Source organism: Oncorhynchus nerka, linkage group LG10, assembly GCF_034236695.1.
Source record: "Oncorhynchus nerka isolate Pitt River linkage group LG10, Oner_Uvic_2.0, whole genome shotgun sequence".
Classification (NCBI taxonomy): Eukaryota; Metazoa; Chordata; class Actinopteri; order Salmoniformes; family Salmonidae; genus Oncorhynchus; species Oncorhynchus nerka.
The window spans coordinates 388,170-412,871 of record NC_088405.1 but is presented as its reverse complement, the minus strand read 5'-3'; the positions used below and the strand labels follow the sequence as shown (position 1 = coordinate 412,871).

The 24,702-nt window shown below is 47.4% G+C and overlaps 1 protein-coding gene across 1 annotated transcript in view; it reads left to right on the top strand.

Moving 5' to 3' along the window:
* The window catches only part of LOC135573586 (exocyst complex component 6-like), a 61,912-nt gene extending 37,334 nt beyond the window's left edge, over nt 1–24,578 (top strand). The window contains exons 2-4 of the mRNA XM_065022849.1: nt 12,167–12,338; nt 24,331–24,378; nt 24,477–24,578. Of these exons, the coding sequence (XP_064878921.1) occupies nt 12,167–12,338; nt 24,331–24,378; nt 24,477–24,578 (322 nt within the window). The remainder of the gene's footprint in view (nt 1–12,166; nt 12,339–24,330; nt 24,379–24,476) is intronic.
* Nucleotides 24,579–24,702: the final 124 nt, after the last annotated feature.

Sequence of the window (24,702 nt, the reverse complement as noted above, 5' to 3'; positions counted from 1 at the left end):
GGTATCTCAGCCCAGCCTACCCCGTTGGTTAGGTGATATCTCAGCCCAGCCTACCCTCTTGGTTAGGTGGTATCTCAGCCCAGCCTACCCCGTTGGTTAGGTGATATCTCAGCCCAGTCTACCCCGTTGGTTAGGTGATATCTCAGCCCAGTCTACCCTGTTGGTTAGGTGGTATCTCAGCCCAGTCTACCCTGTTGGTTAGGTGGTATCTCAGCCCAGCCTACCCTGTTGGTTAGGTGGTATCACAGCCCAGCCTACCCTGTTGGTTAGGTGGTATCACAGCCCAGCCTACCCTGTTGGTTAGGTGGTATCTCAGCCCAGCCTACCCTGTTGGTTAGGTGATATCTCAGCCCAGCCCAGTCTACACTGTTGGTTAGGTGATATCTCAGGCCATACTACACTGTTGGTTAGGTGGTATCTCAGCCCAGCCCAGTCTACCCTGTTGGTTAGGTGCTATCTCAGCCCAGCCTACCCTGTTGGTTAGGTGATATCTCAGCCCAGCCTACCCTGTTGGTTAGGTGATATCTCAGCCCAGTCTACCCCGTTGGTTAGGTGATATCTCAGCCCATACTACACTGTTGGTTAGGTGATATCTCAGGCCAGCCTACCCTGTTGGTTAGGTGATATCTCAGCCCAGCCCAGTCTACACAGTTGGTTAGGTGATATCTCAGCCCAGCCTACCCTGTTGGTTAGGTGATATCTCAGCCCAGCCTACCCTGTTGGTTAGGTGATATCTCAGCCCAGTCTACCCTGTTTGTTAGGTGGTGTCTCAGCCCAGCCTACCCTGTTGGTTAGGTGACATCTCAGCCCAGCCTACCCTGTTGGTTAGGTGACATCTCAGCCCAGCCTACCCTGTTGGTTAGGTGACATCTCAGCCCAGCCTACCCTGTTGGTTAGGTGACATCTCAGCCCAGCCTACCCTGTTGGTTAGGTGATATCTCAGCCCAGTCTACCCCGTTGGTTAGGTGATATCTCAGCCCATACTACACTGTTGGTTAGGTGATATCTCAGCCCAGCCTACCCTGTTGGTTAGGTGATATCTCAGCCCAGCCCAGTCTACACGGTTGGTTAGGTGATATCTCAGCCCAGCCTACCCTGTTGGTTAGGTGATATCTCAGCCCAGCCTACCCTGTTGGTTAGGTGATATCTCAGCCCAGTCTACCCTGTTGGTTAGGTGGTGTCTCAGCCCAGCCTACCCTGTTGGTTAGGTGACATCTCAGCCCAGCCTACCCTGTTGGTTAGGTGACATCTCAGCCCAGCCTACCCTGTTGGTTAGGTGACATCTCAGCCCAGCCTACCCTGTTGGTTAGGTGACATCTCAGCCCAGCCTACCCTGTTGGTTAGGTGGTATCTCAGCCAAGCCCAGCCTACACTGTTGGTTAGGTGACATCTCAGCCCAGCCTACCCTGTTGGTTAGGTGATATCTTAGCCCAGGCTACCCTGTTTGTTAGGTGGTGTTTCAGCCCAGCCTACCCTGTTGGTTAGGTGACATCTCAGCCCAGCCTACCCTGTTGGTTAGGTGACATCTCAGCCCAGCCTACCCTGTTGGTTAGGTGACATCTCAGCCCAGCCTACCCTGTTGGTTAGGTGGTATCTCAGCCAAGCCCAGCCTACACTGTTGGTTAGGTGACATCTCAGCCCAGCCTACCCTGTTGGTTAGATGATATCTCAGCCCAGTCTACCCCGTTGGTTAGGTGATATCTCAGCCCATACTACACTGTTGGTTAGTTGGAATCTCAGCCCAGCCTACCCTGTTGGTTAGGTTGTATCTCAGCCCAGCCTACACTGTGGTTAGGTGATATCTCAGCCCAGCCCAGTCTACCCTGTTGGTTAGGTGATATCTCAGCCCAGCCCAGTCTACACTGTTGGTTAGGTGATATCTCAGGCCATACTACACTGTTGGTTAGGTGGTATCTCAGCCCAGCCCAGTCTACCCTGTTGGTTAGGTGCTATCTCAGCCCAGCCTACCCTGTTGGTTAGGTGATATCTCAGCCCAGCCTACCCTGTTGGTTAGGTGATATCTCAGCCCAGTCTACCCCGTTGGTTAGGTGATATCTCAGCCCATACTACACTGTTGGTTAGGTGATATCTCAGCCCAGCCTACCCTGTTGGTTAGGTGATATCTCAGCCCAGCCCAGTCTACACAGTTGGTTAGGTGATATCTCAGCCCAGCCTACCCTGTTGGTTAGGTGATATCTCAGCCCAGCCTACCCTGTTGGTTAGGTGATATCTCAGCCCAGTCTACCCTGTTTGTTAGGTGGTGTCTCAGCCCAGCCTACCCTGTTGGTTAGGTGACATCTCAGCCCAGCCTACCCTGTTGGTTAGGTGACATCTCAGCCCAGCCTACCCTGTTGGTTAGGTGACATCTCAGCCCAGCCTACCCTGTTGGTTAGGTGACATCTCAGCCCAGCCTACCCTGTTGGTTAGGTGATATCTCAGCCCAGTCTACCCCGTTGGTTAGGTGATATCTCAGCCCATACTACACTGTTGGTTAGGTGATATCTCAGCCCAGCCTACCCTGTTGGTTAGGTGATATCTCAGCCCAGCCCAGTCTACACGGTTGGTTAGGTGATATCTCAGCCCAGCCTACCCTGTTGGTTAGGTGATATCTCAGCCCAGCCTACCCTGTTGGTTAGGTGATATCTCAGCCCAGTCTACCCTGTTGGTTAGGTGGTGTCTCAGCCCAGCCTACCCTGTTGGTTAGGTGACATCTCAGCCCAGCCTACCCTGTTGGTTAGGTGACATCTCAGCCCAGCCTACCCTGTTGGTTAGGTGACATCTCAGCCCAGCCTACCCTGTTGGTTAGGTGACATCTCAGCCCAGCCTACCCTGTTGGTTAGGTGGTATCTCAGCCAAGCCCAGCCTACACTGTTGGTTAGGTGACATCTCAGCCCAGCCTACCCTGTTGGTTAGGTGATATCTTAGCCCAGGCTACCCTGTTTGTTAGGTGGTGTTTCAGCCCAGCCTACCCTGTTGGTTAGGTGACATCTCAGCCCAGCCTACCCTGTTGGTTAGGTGACATCTCAGCCCAGCCTACCCTGTTGGTTAGGTGACATCTCAGCCCAGCCTACCCTGTTGGTTAGGTGGTATCTCAGCCAAGCCCAGCCTACACTGTTGGTTAGGTGACATCTCAGCCCAGGCTACCCTGTTGGTTAGGTGATATCTCAGCCCAGCCTACCCTGTTGGTTAGATGATATCTCAGCCCAGCCTACCCCGTTGGTTAGGTGATATCTCAGCCCATACTACACTGTTGGTTAGTTGGAATCTCAGCCCAGCCTACCCTGTTGGTTAGGTGGTATCTCAGCCCAGCCTACCCTGTTGGTTAGGTGACATCTCAGCCCAGCCTACACTGTTGGTTAGGTGGTATCTCAGCCCAGCCTACACTGTTGGTTAGGTGGTATCTCAGCCCAGCCTACCCTGTTGGTTAGGTGGTATCTCAGCCCAGCCTACCCTGTTGGTTAGGTGACATCTCAACCCAGCCTACACTGTTGGTTAGGTGATATCTCAGCCCAGCCTACACTGTTGGTTAGGTGGTATCTCAGCCCAGACTACCCTGTTGGTTAGGTGGTATCTCAGCCCAGACTACCCTGTTGGTTAGGTGATATCTCAGCCCTGCCTACCCTGTTGGTTAGGTGGTATCTCAGCCCAGCCTACCCTGTTGGTTAGGTGATATCTCAGCCCAGCCCAGGCTACCCTGTTGGTTAGGTGATATCTCAGCCCACGCTACCCTGTTGGTTAGGTGATATCTCAGCCCAGCCTACCCTGTTGGTTAGGTGGTATCTCAGCCCAGCCTCCCTGTTGGTTAGGTGGTATCTCAGCCCAGCCTACACTGTTGGTTAGGTGGTATTTCAGCCCAGCCTATCTTGTTGGTTAGGTGGTATCTCAGCCCAGCCTACCCTGTTGGTTAGGTGATATCTCAGCCCAGCCTACCCTGTTGGTTAGGTGGTATCTCAGCCCAGCCTACCCTGTTGGTTAGGTGGTATCTCAGCCCAGCCTACCCTGTTGGTTAGGTGGTATCACAGCCCAGCCTACCCTGTTGGTTAGGTGGTATCTCAGCCCAGCCTACCCTGTTGGTTAGGTGATATCTCAGCCCAGCCTACCCTGTTGGTTAGGTGGTATCTCAGCCCAGCCAACCCTGTTGGTTAGGTGGTATCTCAGCCCAGCCTACCCTGTTGGTTAGGTGGTATCTCAGCCCAGCCTACCCTGTTGGTTAGGTGGTATCTCAGCCCAGCCTACCCTGTTGGTTAGGTGATATCTCAGCCCAGCCTACCCTGTTGGTTAGGTGATGTCTCAGCCCAGCCTACCCTGTTGGTTAGGTGATATCTCAGCCCAGCCTACCCTGTTGGTTAGGTGGTATCTCAGCCCAGCCTACCCCGTTGGTTAGGTGATATCTCAGCCCAGCCTACCCTCTTGGTTAGGTGGTATCTCAGCCCAGCCTACCCTGTTGGTTAGGTGATATCTCAGCCCAGTCTACCCCGTTGGTTAGGTGATATCTCAGCCCAGTCTACCCCGTTGGTTAGGTGATATCTCAGCCCAGTCTACCCCGTTGGTTAGGTGATATCTCAGGCCATACTACACTGTTGGTTAGGTGGTATCTCAGCCCAGCCCAGTCTACCCTGTTGGTTAGGTGCTATCTCTGCCCAGCCTACCCTGTTGGTTAGGTGATATCTCAGCCCAGCCTACCCTGTTGGTTAGGTGATATCTCAGCCCAGCCTACCCTGTTGGTTAGATGATATCTCAGCCCAGTCTACCCCGTTGGTTAGGTGATATCTCAGCCCATACTACACTGTTGGTTAGTTGGAATCTCAGCCCAGCCTACCCTGTTGGTTAGGTTGTATCTCAGCCCAGCCTACACTGTGGTTAGGTGATATCTCAGCCCAGCCCAGTCTACCCTGTTGGTTAGGTGATATCTCAGCCCAGCCCAGTCTACACTGTTGGTTAGGTGATATCTCAGGCCATACTACACTGTTGGTTAGGTGGTATCTCAGCCCAGCCCAGTCTACCCTGTTGGTTAGGTGCTATCTCAGCCCAGCCTACCCTGTTGGTTAGGTGATATCTCAGCCCAGCCTACCCTGTTGGTTAGGTGATATCTCAGCCCAGTCTACCCCGTTGGTTAGGTGATATCTCAGCCCATACTACACTGTTGGTTAGGTGATATCTCAGCCCAGCCTACCCTGTTGGTTAGGTGATATCTCAGCCCAGCCCAGTCTACACAGTTGGTTAGGTGATATCTCAGCCCAGCCTACCCTGTTGGTTAGGTGATATCTCAGCCCAGCCTACCCTGTTGGTTAGGTGATATCTCAGCCCAGTCTACCCTGTTTGTTAGGTGGTGTCTCAGCCCAGCCTACCCTGTTGGTTAGGTGACATCTCAGCCCAGCCTACCCTGTTGGTTAGGTGACATCTCAGCCCAGCCTACCCTGTTGGTAAGGTGACATCTCAGCCCAGCCTACCCTGTTGGTTAGGTGACATCTCAGCCCAGCCTACCCTGTTGGTTAGGTGATATCTCAGCCCAGTCTACCCCGTTGGTTAGGTGATATCTCAGCCCATACTACACTGTTGGTTAGGTGATATCTCAGCCCAGCCTACCCTGTTGGTTAGGTGATATCTCAGCCCAGCCCAGTCTACACGGTTGGTTAGGTGATATCTCAGCCCAGCCTACCCTGTTGGTTAGGTGATATCTCAGCCCAGCCTACCCTGTTGGTTAGGTGATATCTCAGCCCAGTCTACCCTGTTGGTTAGGTGGTGTCTCAGCCCAGCCTACCCTGTTGGTTAGGTGACATCTCAGCCCAGCCTACCCTGTTGGTTAGGTGACATCTCAGCCCAGCCTACCCTGTTGGTTAGGTGACATCTCAGCCCAGCCTACCCTGTTGGTTAGGTGACATCTCAGCCCAGCCTACCCTGTTGGTTAGGTGGTATCTCAGCCAAGCCCAGCCTACACTGTTGGTTAGGTGACATCTCAGCCCAGCCTACCCTGTTGGTTAGGTGATATCTTAGCCCAGGCTACCCTGTTTGTTAGGTGGTGTTTCAGCCCAGCCTACCCTGTTGGTTAGGTGACATCTCAGCCCAGCCTACCCTGTTGGTTAGGTGACATCTCAGCCCAGCCTACCCTGTTGGTTAGGTGACATCTCAGCCCAGCCTACCCTGTTGGTTAGGTGGTATCTCAGCCAAGCCCAGCCTACACTGTTGGTTAGGTGACATCTCAGCCCAGCCTACCCTGTTGGTTAGGTGACATCTCAGCCCAGCCTACCCTGTTGGTTAGGTGGTATCTCAGCCCTGCCTACCCTGTTGGTTAGGTGGTATCTCAGCCCAGCCTACCCTGTTGGTTAGGTGGTATCTCAGCCAAGCCCAGCCTACCCTGTTGGTTAGGTGACATCTCAGCCCAGCCTACCCTGTTGGTTAGGTGACATCTCAGCCCAGCCTACCCTGTTGGTTAGGTGACATCTCAGCCCTGCCTACCCTGTTGGTTAGGTGGTATCTCAGCCAAGCCCAGCCTACCCTGTTGGTTAGGTGGTATCTCAGCCCAGCCTACCCTGTTGGTTAGGTGGTATCTCAGCCCAGCCTACCCTGTTGGTTAGGTGGTATCTCAGCCCAGCCTACCCTGTTGGTTAGGTGGTATCTCAGCCCAGCCCAGCCCACCCTGTTGGTTAGGTGATATCTCAGCCCAGTCTACCCTGTTGGTTAGGTGATATCTCAGCCCAGGCTACCCTGTTGGTTAGGTGGTATCTCAGCCCAGCCCACCCTGTTGGTTAGGTGGTATCTCAGCCCAGACTACCCTGTTGGTTAGGTGGTATCTCAGCCCAGACTACCCTGTTGGTTAGGTGGTATCTCAGCCCAGCCCACCCTGTTGGTTAGGTGGTATCTCAGCCCAGCCCACCCTGTTGGTTAGGTGGTATCTCAGCCCAGTCTACCCTGTTGGTTAGGTGACATCTCAGCCCAGTCTACCCTGTTGGTTAGGTGATATCTCAGCCCAGTCTACCCTGTTGGTTAGGTGATATCTCAGCCCAGTCTACCCTGTTGGTTAGGTGATATCTCAGCCCAGACTACCCTGTTGGTTAGGTGGTATCTCAGCCCAGACTACCCTGTTGGTTAGGTGGTATCTCAGCCCAGCCTACCCTGTTGGTTAGGTGGTATCTCAGCCCAGTCTACCCTGTTGGTTAGGTGATATCTCAGCCCAGACTACCCTGTTGGTTAGGTGACATCTCAGCCCAGCCTACCCTGTTGGTTAGGTGACATCTCAGCCCTGCCTACCCTGTTGGTTAGGTGATATCCCAGCCCAGACTACCCTGTTGGTTAGGTGGTATCTCAGCCCAGCCTACCCTGTTGGTTAGGTGGTATCTCAGCCCAGTCTACCCTGTTGGTTAGGTGATATCTCAGCCTAGACTACCCTGTTAGTTAGGTGACATCTCAGCCCAGCCTACCCTGTTGGTTAGGTGGTATCTCAGCCCAGTCTACCCTGTTGGTTAGGTGATATCTCAGCCTAGACTACCCTGTTAGTTAGGTGACATCTCAGCCCAGAATACCCTGTTGGTTAGGTGACATTTCTTGTTGCCCCTTTTTGTTGATTTGATACGTGTCCCAAATTGCACCCTATTCCCTACATAGTGCACTTCTTCTGACCAGAGCCCTGTGACTATATAGGGAATAGGATGCAGGCTATGTCTCTGTGGGATGATGTATGGAGATGTGGCTGGTATCTGAACGTTCTGTCTCCCCTTGTGACCCTGACAACATTCATCATGTTTCAGATCTAACTCCCCTGTTCCCTGACCTTGTAACTCCCCTGTTCCCTGACCTTGTAACTCCCCCAGTTCCCTGACCTTGTAACTCCCCTGACCTTGTAACTCTCCTGTTCCCTGACCTTGTAACTCCCCTGACCTTGTAACTCCCCTGTTCCCTGACCTTGTAACTCCCCTGTTCCCTGACCTTGTAACTCCCCTGACCTTGTAACTCCCCTGTTCCCTGACCTTGTAACTCTCCTGTTCCCTGACCTTGTAACTCCCCTGACCTTGTAACTCCCCTGTTCCCTGACCTTGTAACTCCCCTGTTCCCTGACCTTGTAACTCCCCTGACCTTGTAACTCCCCCTGTAACTCCCTGTTCCTTGACCTTGTAACTCCCTACCCTGTTCCCTGACCTTGTAACTCCCCCCTGACCTTGTAACTCTCCCTGACCTGTTCCCCTGTTAGGTGACCTTGTAACTCCCCTGTTCCCCTGACCTTGTAACTCCCCTGACCTTGTAACTCCCCTGACCTTGTAACTCCCTGTTCCCTGACCTTGTAACTCCCTGTCCCCTGACCTTGTAACTCCCCTGACCTTCCCTGACCTTGTAACTCCCCTGACCTTGTAACTCCCTGTTGGTGACCTGTAACTCCCTGTTCCCTGACCTTGTAACTCCCCTGTTCCCTGACCTTGTAACTCCCCTGACCTTGTAACTCCCCTGACCTTGTAACTCCCCTGTCCCCTGACCTTGTAACTCCCCTGTCCCCTGACCTTGTAACTCCCCTGTTCCCTGACCTTGTAACTCCCCTGTTCCCTGACCTTGTATCTAACTCCCCTGACCTTGTAACTCCCCTGACCTTGTAACTCCCCTGACCTTGTAACTCCCCTGTTCCCTGACCTTGTAACTCCCCTGTTCCCTGACCTTGTAACTCCCTGTTCCCTGACCTTGTAACTCCCTGTTCCCTGACCTTGTAACTCTCCTGTTCCCTGACCTTGTAACTCCCCTGTTCCCTGACCTTGTAACTCCCCTGTTCCCTGACCTTGTAACTCCCCTGTTCCCTGACCTTGTAACTCCCCTGTTCCCTGACCTTGTAACTCCCCTGTTCCCTGACCTTGTAACTCCCCTGACCTTGTAACTCCCCTGTTCCCTGACCTTGTAACTCCCCTGTTCCCTGACCTTGTAACTCCCCTGTTCCCTGACCTTGTAACTCCCTGTTCCCTGACCTTGTAACTCCCCTGACCTTCCCCTGTTCCCTGACCTTGTAACTCCCTGTTCCCTGACCTTGTAACTCCCCTGTTCCCTGACCTTCCCCCTGTTCCCTGACCTTGTAACTCCCCTGTTCCCTGACCTTGTAACTCCCCTGTTCCCTGACCTTGTAACTCCCCTGACCTTGTTCCCTGACCTTGTAACTCCCCCCTGACCTTGTAACTCCCCTGTTCCCTGACCTTGTAACTCCCCCTTGTTCCCTGACCTTGTAACTCCCTGACCTTGTAACTCCCCTGTTCCCTGACCTTGTAACTCCCCTGTTCCCTGACCTTGTAACTCCCCTGACCTTGTAACTCCCCTGACCTTGTAACTCCCCTGTTCCCTGACCTTGTAACTCCCCTGTTCCCTGACCTTGTAACTCCCCTGTTCCCTGACCTTGTAACTCCCCTGTTCCCTGACCTTGTAACTCCCCTGTTCCCTGACCTTGTAACTCTCCTGTTCCCTGACCTTGTAACTCCCTGTTCCCTGACCTTGTAACTCCCCTGTTCCCTGACCTTGTAACTCCCCTGACCTTGTAACTCCCTGTTCCCTGACCTTGTAACTCCCTGTTCCCTGACCTTGTAACTCCCCTTGTTCCCCCCTGACCTTGTAACTCTCCCCTGACCTTGTAACTCCCCTGACCTTGTAACTCCCCTGTTCCCTGACCTTGTAACTCCCCTGTTCTTGTAACTCCCTGACCTTGTAACTCCCCTGACCTTGTAACTCCCCTGTAACTCCCCTGTTGTAACTCCTGACCTTGTAACTCCCCTGTTCCCTGACCTTGTCCTCCCCTGTACTGTGTCCCTGTTCCCCCTGTGACCTTGTAACTCCCCTGTTCCCCTGACCTTGTAACTCCCCTGTTCCCTGACCTTGTAACTCCTGACCTTCTCCCCTGACCTTGTAACTCCCCTGTTCCCTGACCTTGTAACTCCCCTGTTCCCTGACCTTGTAACTCCCCTGTTCCCTGACCTTGTAACTCCCCTGTTCCCTGACCTGTAACTCCCCTGACCTTGTAACTCCCCTGACCTTGTAACTCCCCTGACCTTGTAACTCCCTGTTCCCCTGACCTTGTAACTCCCCTGTTCCCTGACCTTGTAACTCCCCTGTTCCCTGACCTTGTAACTCCCCTGTTCCCTGACCTTGTAACTCCCTGTTCCCTGACCTTGTAACTCCCCTGTTCCCTGACCTTGTAACTCCCCTGTTCCCTGACCTTGTAACTCCCCTGTTCCCTGACCTTGTAACTCCCCTGTTCCCTGACCTTGTAACTCCCCTGTTCCCTGACCTTGTAACTCCCTGTTCCCTGACCTTGTAACTCCCCTGACCTTGTAACTCCCCTGTTCCCTGACCTTGTAACTCCCTGTTCCCTGACCTTGTAACTCCCCTGTTCCCTGACCTTGTAACTCCCCTGTTCCCTGACCTTGTAACTCCCCTGTTCCCTGACCTTGTAACTCCCCTGTTCCCTGACCTTGTAACTCCCTGTTCCCTGACCTTGTAACTCCCCTGACCTTGTAACTCCCCTGTTCCCTGACCTTGTAACTCCCCTGTTCCCTGACCTTGTAACTCCCCTGTAACTGTAACTCCCCTGACCTTGTAACTCCCCTGACCTTGTAACTCCCCTGTTCCCTGACCTTGTAACTCCCCTGTTCCCTGACCTTGAACCTTTCCCTGACCTTGTAACTCCCCTGTTCCCTGACCTTGTAACTCCCCTGTTCCCTGACCTTGTAACTCCCCTGACCTTGTAACTCCCCTGTTCCCTGACCTTGTAACTCCCCTGTTCCCTGACCTTGTAACTCCCCTGTTCCCTGACCTTGTAACTCCCCTGACCTTGTAACTCCCCTGTTCCCTGACCTTGTAACTCCCCTGTTCCCTGACCTTGTAACTCCCCTGTTCCCTGACCTTGTAACTCCCCTGACCTTGTAACTCCCCTGACCTTGTAACTCCCTGTTCCCTGACCTTGTAACTCCCTGACCTTCCCCTGACCTTGTAACTCCCCTGTTCCCTGACCTTGTAACTCCCTGACCTTGTAACCCTCCCTCCCCTGTTCCCTGACCTTGTAACTCCCCTGTTCCCTGACCTTGTAACTCCCCTGACCTTGTCCCTGTTCCCTGAACTCCCCTGTTCCCTGACCTTGTAACTCCCCTGACCTTGTAACTCCCCTGACCTTGTAACTCCCCTGTTCCCTGACCTTGTAACTCCCCTGTTCCCTGACCTTGTAACTCCCCTGTTCCCTGACCTTGTAACTCCCCTGTTCCCTGACCTTGTAACTCCCCTGTTCCCTGACCTTGTAACTCCCCTGTTCCCTGACCTTGTAACTCCCCTGTTCCCCTGACCTTGTAACCCCTGTTCCCTGACCTTGTAACTCCCCCCTGACCTTGTAACTCCCCCTGACCTTGTAACTCCCCCCTGACCTTGTCCCCTGACTCCCTGACCTTGTAACTCCCTGTTCCCTGACCTTGTAACTCCCCTGTTCCCTGACCTTGTAACTCCCCTGACCTTGTACCTTGTAACTCCCCTGTTCCCTGACCTTGTAACTCCCCTGTTCCCTGACCTTGTAACTCCCCTGTTCCCTGACCTTGTAACTCCCCTGTCCCCTGACCTTGTAACTCCCTGTTCCCTGACCTTGTAACTCCCCTGACCTTGTTCCCTGACCTTGTAACTCCCCTGTTCCCTGACCTTGTAACTCCCCCTTGTAACTCCCTGTTCCCTGACCTTGTAACTCCCCTGTTCCCTGACCTTGTAACTCCCCTGACCTTGTAACTCCCCTGTTCCCTGACCTTGTAACTCCCCTGACCTTGTAACTCCCCTGTTCCCTGACCTTGTAACTCCCCTGACCTTGTAACTCCCCTGTCCCCTGACCTTGTAACTCCCCTGTTCCCTGACCTTGACCTGACCTTGTAACTCCCCCCTGACCTTGTAACCCCTGACCTTGTAACTGACCTGACCTGTAACTCCCCTGTTCCTGACCTTGTAACTCCCTGTTGTCCCCTGACCTTGTAACTCCCCTGACCTTGTAACTCCCCTGTTCCCTGACCTTGTAACTCCCCTGTTCCCTGACCTTGTAACTCCCCTGTCCCCTGACCTTGTAACTCCCCTGTTCCCTGACCTTGTAACTCCCCTGTTCCCTGACCTTGTAACTCCCCTGTTCCCTGATCTTGTGTGTTTCAGATCTAACGCCCCTGTTCCCTGACTTTGTGTGTTTCAGATCTGTGTACGATGACCAGCCTAATGCCCACAAGAGGTTTATGGAGAAGCTTGAGGTCAGGATCCGTAACCATGACAGAGAGATAGAGAAGATGTGTAACTTCCACCACCAGGGGTTTGTGGACGCCATCACCGAGCTGCTCAAAGTCCGTGCCGACGCAGAGAAACTGATGGTGAGACAGGAGACCCAATCAAATCAAAGTGTATTAGTCACATGCTCCGAATATAACAGGTGTAGTGAAATGCTTACTTACAGGCTCAAACCAACAGTGCAAAAAAAAGGTGTGTGTGTGGTGTGTGGTGTGGTGTGTGTGTGTGTGGTGTGTGTGTGTGGTGTGTGTGTGTGGTGACACTAACTGTGTGTGTGTGGTGTGTGTGTGTGGTGTGTGGTGTGTGTGTGTGTGTGGTGACACTAACTGTGTGTGTGTGTGGTGTGTGTGTGGTGTGGTGTGTGTGTGTGTGTGTGTGGTGACACTAACTGTGTGTGTGTGTGGTGTGTGTGTGGTGTGGTGTGTGTGTGTGTGTGTGTGGGGGTAAGTAAAGAAATAAAACAACAGTAAAAATACATTTGAAATAAGAGTAGCACGGCCACATAGTATGGCTATATACAGACACCTGTTAGTCAGGCTGATTGAGGTAGTATGTTCATGTAGATATATACAGACACCTGTTAGTCAGGCTGATTGAGGTAGTATGTTCATGTAGATATATACAGACACCTGTTAGTCAGGCTGATTGAGGTAGTATGTTCATGTAGATATATACAGACACCTGTTAGTCAGGCTGATTGAGGTAGTATGTTCATGTAGATATATACAGACACCTGTTAGTCAGGCTGATTGAGGTAGTATGTTCATGTAGATATATACAGACACCTGTTAGTCAGGCTGATTGAGGTAGTATGTACATGTAGCTATATACAGACACCTGTTAGTCAGGCTGATTGAGGTAGTATGTTCATGTAGATATATACAGACACCTGTTAGTCAGGCTGATTGAGGTAGTATGTTCATGTAGATATATACAGACACCTGTTAGTCAGGCTGATTGAGGTAGTATGTTCATGTAGCTTCATGTGTTAGTCAGGCTGATTGAGGTAGTATGTTCATGTAGATATATACAGACACCTGTTAGTCAGGCTGATTGAGGTAGTATGTTCATGTAGCTATATACAGACACCTGTTAGTCAGGCTGATTGAGGTAGTATGTTCATGTAGATATATACAGACACCTGTTAGTCAGGCTGATTGAGGTAGTATGTTCATGTAGCTATATACAGACACCTGTTAGTCAGGCTGATTGAGGTAGTATGTACATGTAGCTATATACAGACACCTGTTAGTCAGGCTGATTGAGGTAGTATGTACATGTAGCTATATACAGACACCTGTTAGTCAGGCTGATTGAGGTAGTATGTTCATGTAGCTATATACAGACACCTGTTAGTCAGGCTGATTGAGGTAGTATGTACATGTAGCTATATACAGACACCTGTTAGTCAGGCTGATTGAGGTAGTATGTTCATGTAGATATATACAGACACCTGTTAGTCAGGCTGATTGAGGTAGTATGTACATGTAGCTATATACAGACACCTGTTAGTCAGGCTGATTGAGGTAGTATGTACATGTAGCTATATACAGACACCTGTTAGTCAGGCTGATTGAGGTAGTATGTTCATGTAGCTATATACAGACACCTGTTAGTCAGGCTGATTGAGGTAGTATGTACATGTAGCTATATACAGACACCTGTTAGTCAGGCTGATTGAGGTAGTATGTACATGTAGCTATATACAGACACCTGTTAGTCAGGCTGATTGAGGTAGTATGTTCATGTAGCTATATACAGACACCTGTTAGTCAGGCTGATTGAGGTAGTATGTACATGTAGCTATATACAGACACCTGTTAGTCAGGCTGATTGAGGTAGTATGTTCATGTAGATATATACAGACACCTGTTAGTCAGGCTGATTGAGCTATATACAGACACCTGTTAGTATGTTGACATGTAGCTATATACAGACACCTGTTAGTCAGGCTGATTGAGGTAGTATGTACATGTAGCTATATACAGACACCTGTTAGTCAGGCTGATTGAGGTAGTATGTTCATGTAGATATATACAGACACCTGTTAGTCAGGCTGATTGAGGTAGTATGTTCATGTAGATATATACAGACACCTGTTAGTCAGGCTGATTGAGGTAGTATGTTCATGTAGATATATACAGACACCTGTTAGTCAGGCTGATTGAGGTAGTATGTACATGTAGCTATATACAGACACCTGTTAGTCAGGCTGATTGAGGTAGTATGTTCATGTAGATATATACAGACACCTGTTAGTCAGGCTGATTGAGGTAGTATGTTCATGTAGATATATACAGACACCTGTTAGTCAGGCTGATTGAGGTAGTATGTTCATGTAGCTCTATACAGACACCTGTTAGTCAGGCTGATTGAGGTAGTATGTTCATGTAGATATATACAGACACCTGTTAGTCAGGCTGATTGAGGTAGTATGTTCATGTAGATATATACAGACACCTGTTAGTCAGGCTGATTGAGGTAGTATGTTCATGTAGCTATATACAGACACCTGTTAGTCAGGCTGATTGAGGTAGTATGTACATGTAGCTATATACAGACACCTGTTAGTCAGGCTGATTGAGGTAGTATGTACATGTAGCTATATACAGACACCTGTTAGTCAGGCTGATTGAGGTAGTATGTACATGTAGCTATATACAGACACCTGTTAGTCAGGCTGATTGAGGTAGTATGTACATGTAGCTATATACAGACACCTGTTAGTCAGGCTGATTGAGGTAGTATGTTCATGTAGATATATACAGACACCTGTTAGTCAGGCTGATTGAGGTAGTATGTACATGTAGCTATATACAGACACCTGTTAGTCAGGCTGATTGAGGTAGTATGTACATGTAGCTATATACAGACACCTGTTAGTCAGGCTGATTGAGGTAGTATGTTCATGTAGATATATACAGACACCTGTTAGTCAGGCTGATTGAGGTAGTATGTTCATGTAGATATATACAGACACCTGTTAGTCAGGCTGATTGAGGTAGTATGTACATGTAGATATATACAGACACCTGTTAGTCAGGCTGATTGAGGTAGTATGTTCATGTAGATATATACAGACACCTGTTAGTCAGGCTGATTGAGGTAGTATGTTCATGTAGATATATACAGACACCTGTTAGTCAGGCTGATTGAGGTAGTATGTACATGTAGATATATACAGACACCTGTTAGTCAGGCTGATTGAGGTAGTATGTTCATGTAGATATATACAGACACCTGTTAGTCAGGCTGATTGAGGTAGTATGTTCATGTAGATATATACAGACACCTGTTAGTCAGGCTGATTGAGGTAGTATGTACATGTAGCTATATACAGACACCTGTTAGTCAGGCTGATTGAGGTAGTATGTTCATGTAGATATATACAGACACCTGTTAGTCAGGCTGATTGAGGTAGTATGTTCATGTAGATATATACAGACACCTGTTAGTCAGGCTGATTGAGGTAGTATGTTCATGTAGCTCTATACAGACACCTGTTAGTCAGGCTGATTGAGGTAGTATGTTCATGTAGATATATACAGACACCTGTTAGTCAGGCTGATTGAGGTAGTATGTTCATGTAGATATATACAGACACCTGTTAGTCAGGCTGATTGAGGTAGTATGTTCATGTAGCTATATACAGACACCTGTTAGTCAGGCTGATTGAGGTAGTATGTACATGTAGCTATATACAGACACCTGTTAGTCAGGCTGATTGAGGTAGTATGTACATGTAGCTATATACAGACACCTGTTAGTCAGGCTGATTGAGGTAGTATGTACATGTAGCTATATACAGACACCTGTTAGTCAGGCTGATTGAGGTAGTATGTACATGTAGCTATATACAGACACCTGTTAGTCAGGCTGATTGAGGTAGTATGTTCATGTAGATATATACAGACACCTGTTAGTCAGGCTGATTGAGGTAGTATGTACATGTAGCTATATACAGACACCTGTTAGTCAGGCTGATTGAGGTAGTATGTACATGTAGCTATATACAGACACCTGTTAGTCAGGCTGATTGAGGTAGTATGTTCATGTAGATATATACAGACACCTGTTAGTCAGGCTGATTGAGGTAGTATGTTCATGTAGATATATACAGACACCTGTTAGTCAGGCTGATTGAGGTAGTATGTTCATGTAGATATATACAGACACCTGTTAGTCAGGCTGATTGAGGTAGTATGTACATGTAGCTATATACAGACACCTGTTAGTCAGGCTGATTGAGGTAGTATGTTCATGTAGATATATACAGACACCTGTTAGTCAGGCTGATTGAGGTAGTATGTTCATGTAGATATATACAGACACCTGTTAGTCAGGCTGATTGAGGTAGTATGTTCATGTAGCTATATACAGACACCTGTTAGTCAGGCTGATTGAGGTAGTATGTTCATGTAGATATATACAGACACCTGTTAGTCAGGCTGATTGAGGTAGTATGTTCATGTAGATATATACAGACACCTGTTAGTCAGGCTGATTGAGGTAGTATGTTCATGTAGCTATATACAGACACCTGTTAGTCAGGCTGATTGAGGTAGTATGTACATGTAGCTATATACAGACACCTGTTAGTCAGGCTGATTGAGGTAGTATGTTCATGTAGATATATACAGACACCTGTTAGTCAGGCTGATTGAGGTAGTATGTTCATGTAGATATATACAGACACCTGTTAGTCAGGCTGATTGAGGTAGTATGTACATGTAGATATATACAGACACCTGTTAGTCAGGCTGATTGAGGTAGTATGTTCATGTAGATATATACAGACACCTGTTAGTCAGGCTGATTGAGGTAGTATGTTCATGTAGATATATACAGACACCTGTTAGTCAGGCTGATTGAGGTAGTATGTACATGTAGATATATACAGACACCTGTTAGTCAGGCTGATTGAGGTAGTATGTTCATGTAGATATATACAGACACCTGTTAGTCAGGCTGATTGAGGTAGTATGTACATGTAGCTATATACAGACACCTGTTAGTCAGGCTGATTGAGGTAGTATGTTCATGTAGATATATACAGACACCTGTTAGTCAGGCTGATTGAGGTAGTATGTTCATGTAGCTACATACAGACACCTGTTAGTCAGGCTGATTGAGGTAGTATGTACATGTAGCTATATACAGACACCTGTTAGTCAGGCTGATTGAGGTAGTATGTTCATGTAGATATATACAGACACCTGTTAGTCAGGCTGATTGAGGTAGTATGTACATGTAGCTATATACAGACACCTGTTAGTCAGGCTGATTGAGGTAGTATGTTCATGTAGATATATACAGACACCTGTTAGTCAGGCTGATTGAGGTAGTATGTACATGTAGATATATACAGACACCTGTTAGTCAGGCTGATTGAGGTAGTATGTTCATGTAGATATATACAGACACCTGTTAGTCAGGCTGATTGAGGTAGTATGTTCATGTAGATATATACAGACACCTGTTAGTCAGGCTGATTGAGGTAGTATGTACATGTAGATATATACAGACACCTGTTAGTCAGGCTGATTGAGGTAGTATGTTCATGTAGATATATACAGACACCTGTTAGTCAGGCTGATTGAGGTAGTATGTACATGTAGCTATATACAGACACCTGTTAGTCAGGCTGATTGAGGTAGTATGTACATGTAGCTATATACAGACACCTGTTAGTCAGGCTGATTGAGGTAGTATGTTCATGTAGCTCTATACAGACACCTGTTAGTCAGGCTGATTGAGGTAGTATGTTCATGTAGATATATACAGACACCTGTTAGTCAGGCTGATTGAGGTAGTATGTACATGTAGATATATACAGACACCTGTTAGTCAGGCTGATTGAGGTAGTATGTTCATGTAGATATATACAGACACCTGTTAGTCAGGCTGATTGAGGTAGTATGTACATGTAGATATATACAGACACCTGTTAGTCAGGCTGATTGAGGTAGTATGTTCATGTAGATATATACAGACACCTGTTAGTCAGGCTGATTGAGGTAGTATGTTCATGTAGATATATACAGACACCTGTTAGTCAGGCTGATTGAGGTAGTATGTACATGTAGATATATACAGACACCTGTTAGTCAGGCTGATTGAGGTAGTATGTTCATGTAGATATATACAGACACCTGTTAGTCAGGCTGATTGAGGTAGTATGTACATGTAGCTATATACAGACACCTGTTAGTCAGGCTGATTGAGGTAGTATGTTCATGTAGATATATACAGACACCTGTTAGTCAGGCTGATTGAGGTAGTATGTTCATGTAGCTACATACAGACACCTGTTAGTCAGGCTGATTGAGGTAGTATGTACATGTAGCTATATACAGACACCTGTTAGTCAGGCTGATTGAGGTAGTATGTTCATGTAGATATATACAGACACCTGTTAGTCAGGCTGATTGAGGTAGTATGTACATGTAGCTATATACAGACACCTGTTAGTCAGGCTGATTGAGGTAGTATGTTCATGTAGATATATACAGACACCTGTTAGTCAGGCTGATTGAGGTAGTATGTACATGTAGATATATACAGACACCTGTTAGTCAGGCTGATTGAGGTAGTATGTTCATGTAGATATATACAGACACCTGTTAGTCAGGCTGATTGAGGTAGTATGTTCATGTAGATATATACAGACACCTGTTAGTCAGGCTGATTGAGGTAGTATGTACATGTAGATATATACAGACACCTGTTAGTCAGGCTGATTGAGGTAGTATGTTCATGTAGATATATACAGACACCTGTTAGTCAGGCTGATTGAGGTAGTATGTACATGTAGCTATATACAGACACCTGTTAGTCAGGCTGATTGAGGTAGTATGTACATGTAGCTATATACAGACACCTGTTAGTCAGGCTGATTGAGGTAGTATGTTCATGTAGCTCTATACAGACACCTGTTAGTCAGGCTGATTGAGGTAGTATGTTCATGTAGATATATACAGACACCTGTTAGTCAGGCTGATTGAGGTAGTATGTACATGTAGCTCTATACAGACACCTGTTAGTCAGGCTGATTGAGGTAGTATCTACATGTAGCTACATACAGACACCTGTTAGTCAGGCTGATTGAGGTAGTATCTACATGTAGCTACATACAGACACCTGTTAGTCAGGCTGATTGAGGTAGTATGTACATGTAGCTATATACAGACACCTGTTAGTCAGGCTGATTGAGGTAGTAGGTACATGTAGCTATATACAGACACCTGTTAGTCAGGCTGATTGAGGTAGTAGGTACATGTAGCTATATACAGACACCTGTTAGTCAGGCTGATTGAGGTAGTAGGTACATGTAGCTATATACAGACACCTGTTAGTCAGGCTGATTGAGGTAGTATGTACATGTAGCTATATACAGACACCTGTTAGTCAGGCTGATTGAGGTAGTATGTTCATGTAGATATATACAGACACCTGTTAGTCAGGCTGATTGAGGTAGTATGTTCATGTAGATATATACAGACACCTGTTAGTCAGGCTGATTGAGGTAGTATGTTCATGTAGATATATACAGACACCTGTTAGTCAGGCTGATTGAGGTAGTATGTTCATGTAGATATATACAGACACCTGTTAGTCAGGCTGATTGAGGTAGTATGTACATGTAGCTATATACAGACACCTGTTAGTCAGGCTGATTGAGGTAGTATGTTCATGTAGATATATACAGACACCTGTTAGTCAGGCTGATTGAGGTAGTATGTTCATGTAGATATATACAGACACCTGTTAGTCAGGCTGATTGAGGTAGTATGTACATGTAGCTCTATACAGACACCTGTTAGTCAGGCTGATTGAGGTAGTATGTTCATGTAGATATATACAGACACCTGTTAGTCAGGCTGATTGAGGTAGTATGTTCATGTAGATATATACAGACACCTGTTAGTCAGGCTGATTGAGGTAGTATGTTCATGTAGATATATACAGACACCTGTTAGTCAGGCTGATTGAGGTAGTATGTTCATGTAGATATATACAGACACCTGTTAGTCAGGCTGATTGAGGTAGTATGTTCATGTAGATATATACAGACACCTGTTAGTCAGGCTGATTGAGGTAGTATGTACATGTAGCTACATACAGACACCTGTTAGTCAGGCTGATTGAGGTAGTATCTACATGTAGCTACATACAGACACCTGTTAGTCAGGCTGATTGAGGTAGTATCTACATGTAGATATATACAGACACCTGTTAGTCAGGCTGATTGAGGTAGTATCTACATGTAGCTACATACAGACACCTGTTAGTCAGGCTGATTGAGGTAGTATCTACATGTAGCTACATACAGACACCTGTTAGTCAGGCTGATTGAGGTAGTATCTACATGTAGCTACATACAGACACCTGTTAGTCAGGCTGATTGAGGTAGTATGTTCATGTAGATATATACAGACACCTGTTAGTCAGGCTGATTGAGGTAGTATGTTCATGTAGATATATACAGACACCTGTTAGTCAGGCTGATTGAGGTAGTATGTTCATGTAGATATATACAGACACCTGTTAGTCAGGCTGATTGAGGTAGTATGTTCATGTAGATATATACAGACACCTGTTAGTCAGGCTGATTGAGGTAGTATGTTCATGTAGATATATACAGACACCTGTTAGTCAGGCTGATTGAGGTAGTATCTACATGTAGCTCTATACAGACACCTGTTAGTCAGGCTGATTGAGGTAGTATGTTCATGTAGATATATACAGACACCTGTTAGTCAGGCTGATTGAGGTAGTATGTTCATGTAGATATATACAGACACCTGTTAGTCAGGCTGATTGAGGTAGTATGTTCATGTAGATATATACAGACACCTGTTAGTCAGGCTGATTGAGGTAGTATGTTCATGTAGATATATACAGACACCTGTTAGTCAGGCTGATTGAGGTAGTATGTTCATGTAGATATATACAGACACCTGTTAGTCAGGCTGATTGAGGTAGTATCTACATGTAGCTCTATACAGACACCTGTTAGTCAGGCTGATTGAGGTAGTATGTTCATGTAGATATATACAGACACCTGTTAGTCAGGCTGATTGAGGTAGTATGTTCATGTAGATATATACAGACACCTGTTAGTCAGGCTGATTGAGGTAGTATGTTCATGTAGATATATACAGACACCTGTTAGTCAGGCTGATTGAGGTAGTATGTTCATGTAGATATATACAGACACCTGTTAGTCAGGCTGATTGAGGTAGTATGTACATGTAGATATATACAGACACCTGTTAGTCAGGCTGATTGAGGTAGTATGTAGATATGGTTAAAGGGACTATGCATATATGATGAACAGAGAGTAGCAGTAGCGTAAAAAGAGAGCTAAAGAAATGGAAACTATGGATCTATCTAGTCTACCTCTATGTTGAACCAGGGATATCAGTGGATCTATCTAGTCTACCTCTATGTTGAACCAGGGATATCAGTGGATCTATCTAGTCTACCTCTATGTTGAACCAGGGATATCAGTGGACCTATCTAGTCTACCTCTATGTTGAACCAGGGATAGTGTTGGATCTATCTAGTCTACCTCTATGTTGAACCAGGGATAGTGTTGGATCTATCTAGTCTACCTCTATGTTCAACCAGGGATATCAGTGGATCTATCTAGTCTACCTCTATGTTCAACCAGGGATAGTGTTGGATCTATCTAGTCTACCTCTATGTTCAACCAGGGATATCAGTGGATCTATCTAGTCTACCTCTATGTTCAACCAGGGATATCAGTGGATCTATCTAGTCTACCTCTATGTTGAACCAGGGATAGTGTTGGATCTATCTAGTCTACCTCTATGTTGAACCAGGGATATCAGTGGACCTATCTAGTCTACCTCTATGTTGAACCAGGGATAGTGTTGGATCTATCTAGTCTACCTCTATGTTGAACCAGGGATAGTGTTGGATCTATCTAGTCTACCTCTATGTTGAACCAGGGATATCAGTGGACCTATCTAGTCTACCTCTATGTTGAACCAGGGATAGTGTTGGATCTATCTAGTCTACCTCTATGTTGAACCAGGGATATCAGTGGATCTATCTAGTCTACCTCTATGTTCAACCAGGGATATCAGTGGATCTATCTAGTCTACCTCTATGTTGAACCAGGGATAGTGTTGGATCTATCTAGTCTACCTCTATGTTGAACCAGGGATATCAGTGGACCTATCTAGTCTACCTCTATGTTGAACCAGGGATATCAGTGGATCTATCTAGTCTACCTCTATGTTGAACCAGGGATATCAGTGGACCTATCTAGTCTACCTCTATGTTGAACCAGGGATAGTGTTGGATCTATCTAGTCTACCTCTATGTTGAACCAGGGATAGTGTTGGATCTATCTAGTCTACCTCTATGTTGAACCAGGGATAGTAGTGGATCTATCTAGTCTACCTCTATGTTGAACCAGGGATAGTGTTGGATCTATCTAGTCTACCTCTATGTTGAACCAGGGATAGTAGTGGATCTATCTAGTCTACCTCTATGTTCAACCAGGGATATCAGTGGACCTATCTAGTCTACCTCTATGTTCAACCAGGGATAGTGTTGGATCTATCTAGTCTACCTCTATGTTGAACCAGGGATAGTAGTGGATCTATCTAGTCTACCTCTATGTTGAACCAGGGATAGTGTTGGATCTATCTAGTCTACCTCTATGTTGAACCAGGGATAGTAGTGGATCTATCTAGTCTACCTCTATGTTCAACCAGGGATAGTAGTGGATCTATCTAGTCTACCTCTATGTTGAACCAGGGATAGTGTTGGATCTATCTAGTCTACCTCTATGTTGAACCAGGGATAGTGTTGGATCTATCTAATCTACCTCTATGTTGGGATAGTAGTGGATCTATCTAGTCTACCTCTATGTTGAACCAGGGATAGTGTTGGATCTATCTAGTCTACCTCTATGTTGAACCAGGGATAGTAGTGGATCTATCTAGTCTGCTGGTCTAGGTTCCCCCAGGACTGAGCCGGTCTAGGTTGACCTAATGATGCCTCCCCCAGGACTGAGCTGGTCTAGGTTCCCCCAGGACTGAGCCGGTCTAGGTTGACCTAATGATGCCTCCCCCAGGACTGAGCTGGTCTAGGTTCCCCCAGGACTGAGCCGGTCTAGGTTGACCTAATGATGCCTCCCCCAGGACTGAGCTGGTCTAGGTTCCCCCAGGACCGAGCCAGTCTAGGTTCCCCCAGGACTGAGCCGGTCTAGGTTCCCCCCCGGGACCGAGCCGGTCTAGGTTCCCCCCCGGGACCGAGCCGGTCTAGGTTCCCCCAGGACTGAGCCGGTCTAGGTTCCCCCAGCCCAGCTGCACCGAGGCCAGCTCTCTTTAACTCTCTTTCCCCAGCTGAAAGTGGTCTTTAGATGAGTAGATGGTCTGATTGGTCGACCCAAGGTTGTAACTGGACCAATCATTAGCCAGTATATGAAGCATGTTCAGATAACAGGGCAGCAGATCAACTAGCTCACTGGCCATTTTTCTCCCACAGATTAATGAGACTTTTTAATTAACCCCAGAATAAATGGCTTCCTTATTACCATGAGCTAATGAGACGCAATGTGGGAACCTCCTTGTGTGGTCGTTCTGTCCCCCTGCACCTGCAGCTGCCCTACCTCCCTCCTAAACTCATATTCAGCTCTGAAACCCAATGTTTAATTACCAGAAAATGCAGTGAGCTCTTTCACTGTAGACAATGAATGGCACATAGAGCTCATTGAGGTTATCAGGAAAGGGCCCACTGGTCAATTGGGTCATTGAATTGAATTGTTTGACAAGACCTGTAGAGACCAAGTAGAGTTCAAACATCCTCAAAGTATAATTGACAAGTTTGTCACAGAATCTGTTGTGTGTGGGGGGGGGAAGGACTGTCATAATCTATTACGCCGCATAAAAGCCTCCATGCCGACCAACAGTTCCAAGTTCCCCGTTGCAGATTGAATCAGAATTGTCCCTGTGCCCTCATGGAGGCTGATCTGATTACAAGGTGAGCAGCTACGACAGGAAGTTGTCTGACAGTAGTGATCTTTTTTATTTTAAGGGCCAGGTTACCGACACGAACAGAAGACTGCAAGACGCCGGCAGAGAGGTAAGACTCTTCGTCCCCCCCGTGTCAGTGTTTCCTGTGGTCAGTTAGAGGACAGATGGAGACAGGAAGCACCTCTGACTGACCTCTCTTATGTAAAGGTGACAGCCCAAACGGAGGAGGTGATTCGCTGTCGGATACAGCAGAGGAACATGACTACCACTGTGGAGAGACTACAGCTGTGTATACCTGGTGAGATATAACATCTATAAACACTGTGTGTTCTGAAAGCTACTTCTCCCCTCTCTTCTTTGTGTATACCTGATGAGATATAACATATAAACACTGTGTGTTCTGAAAGCTACCTCTCCCCTCTCTTCTTTCTGT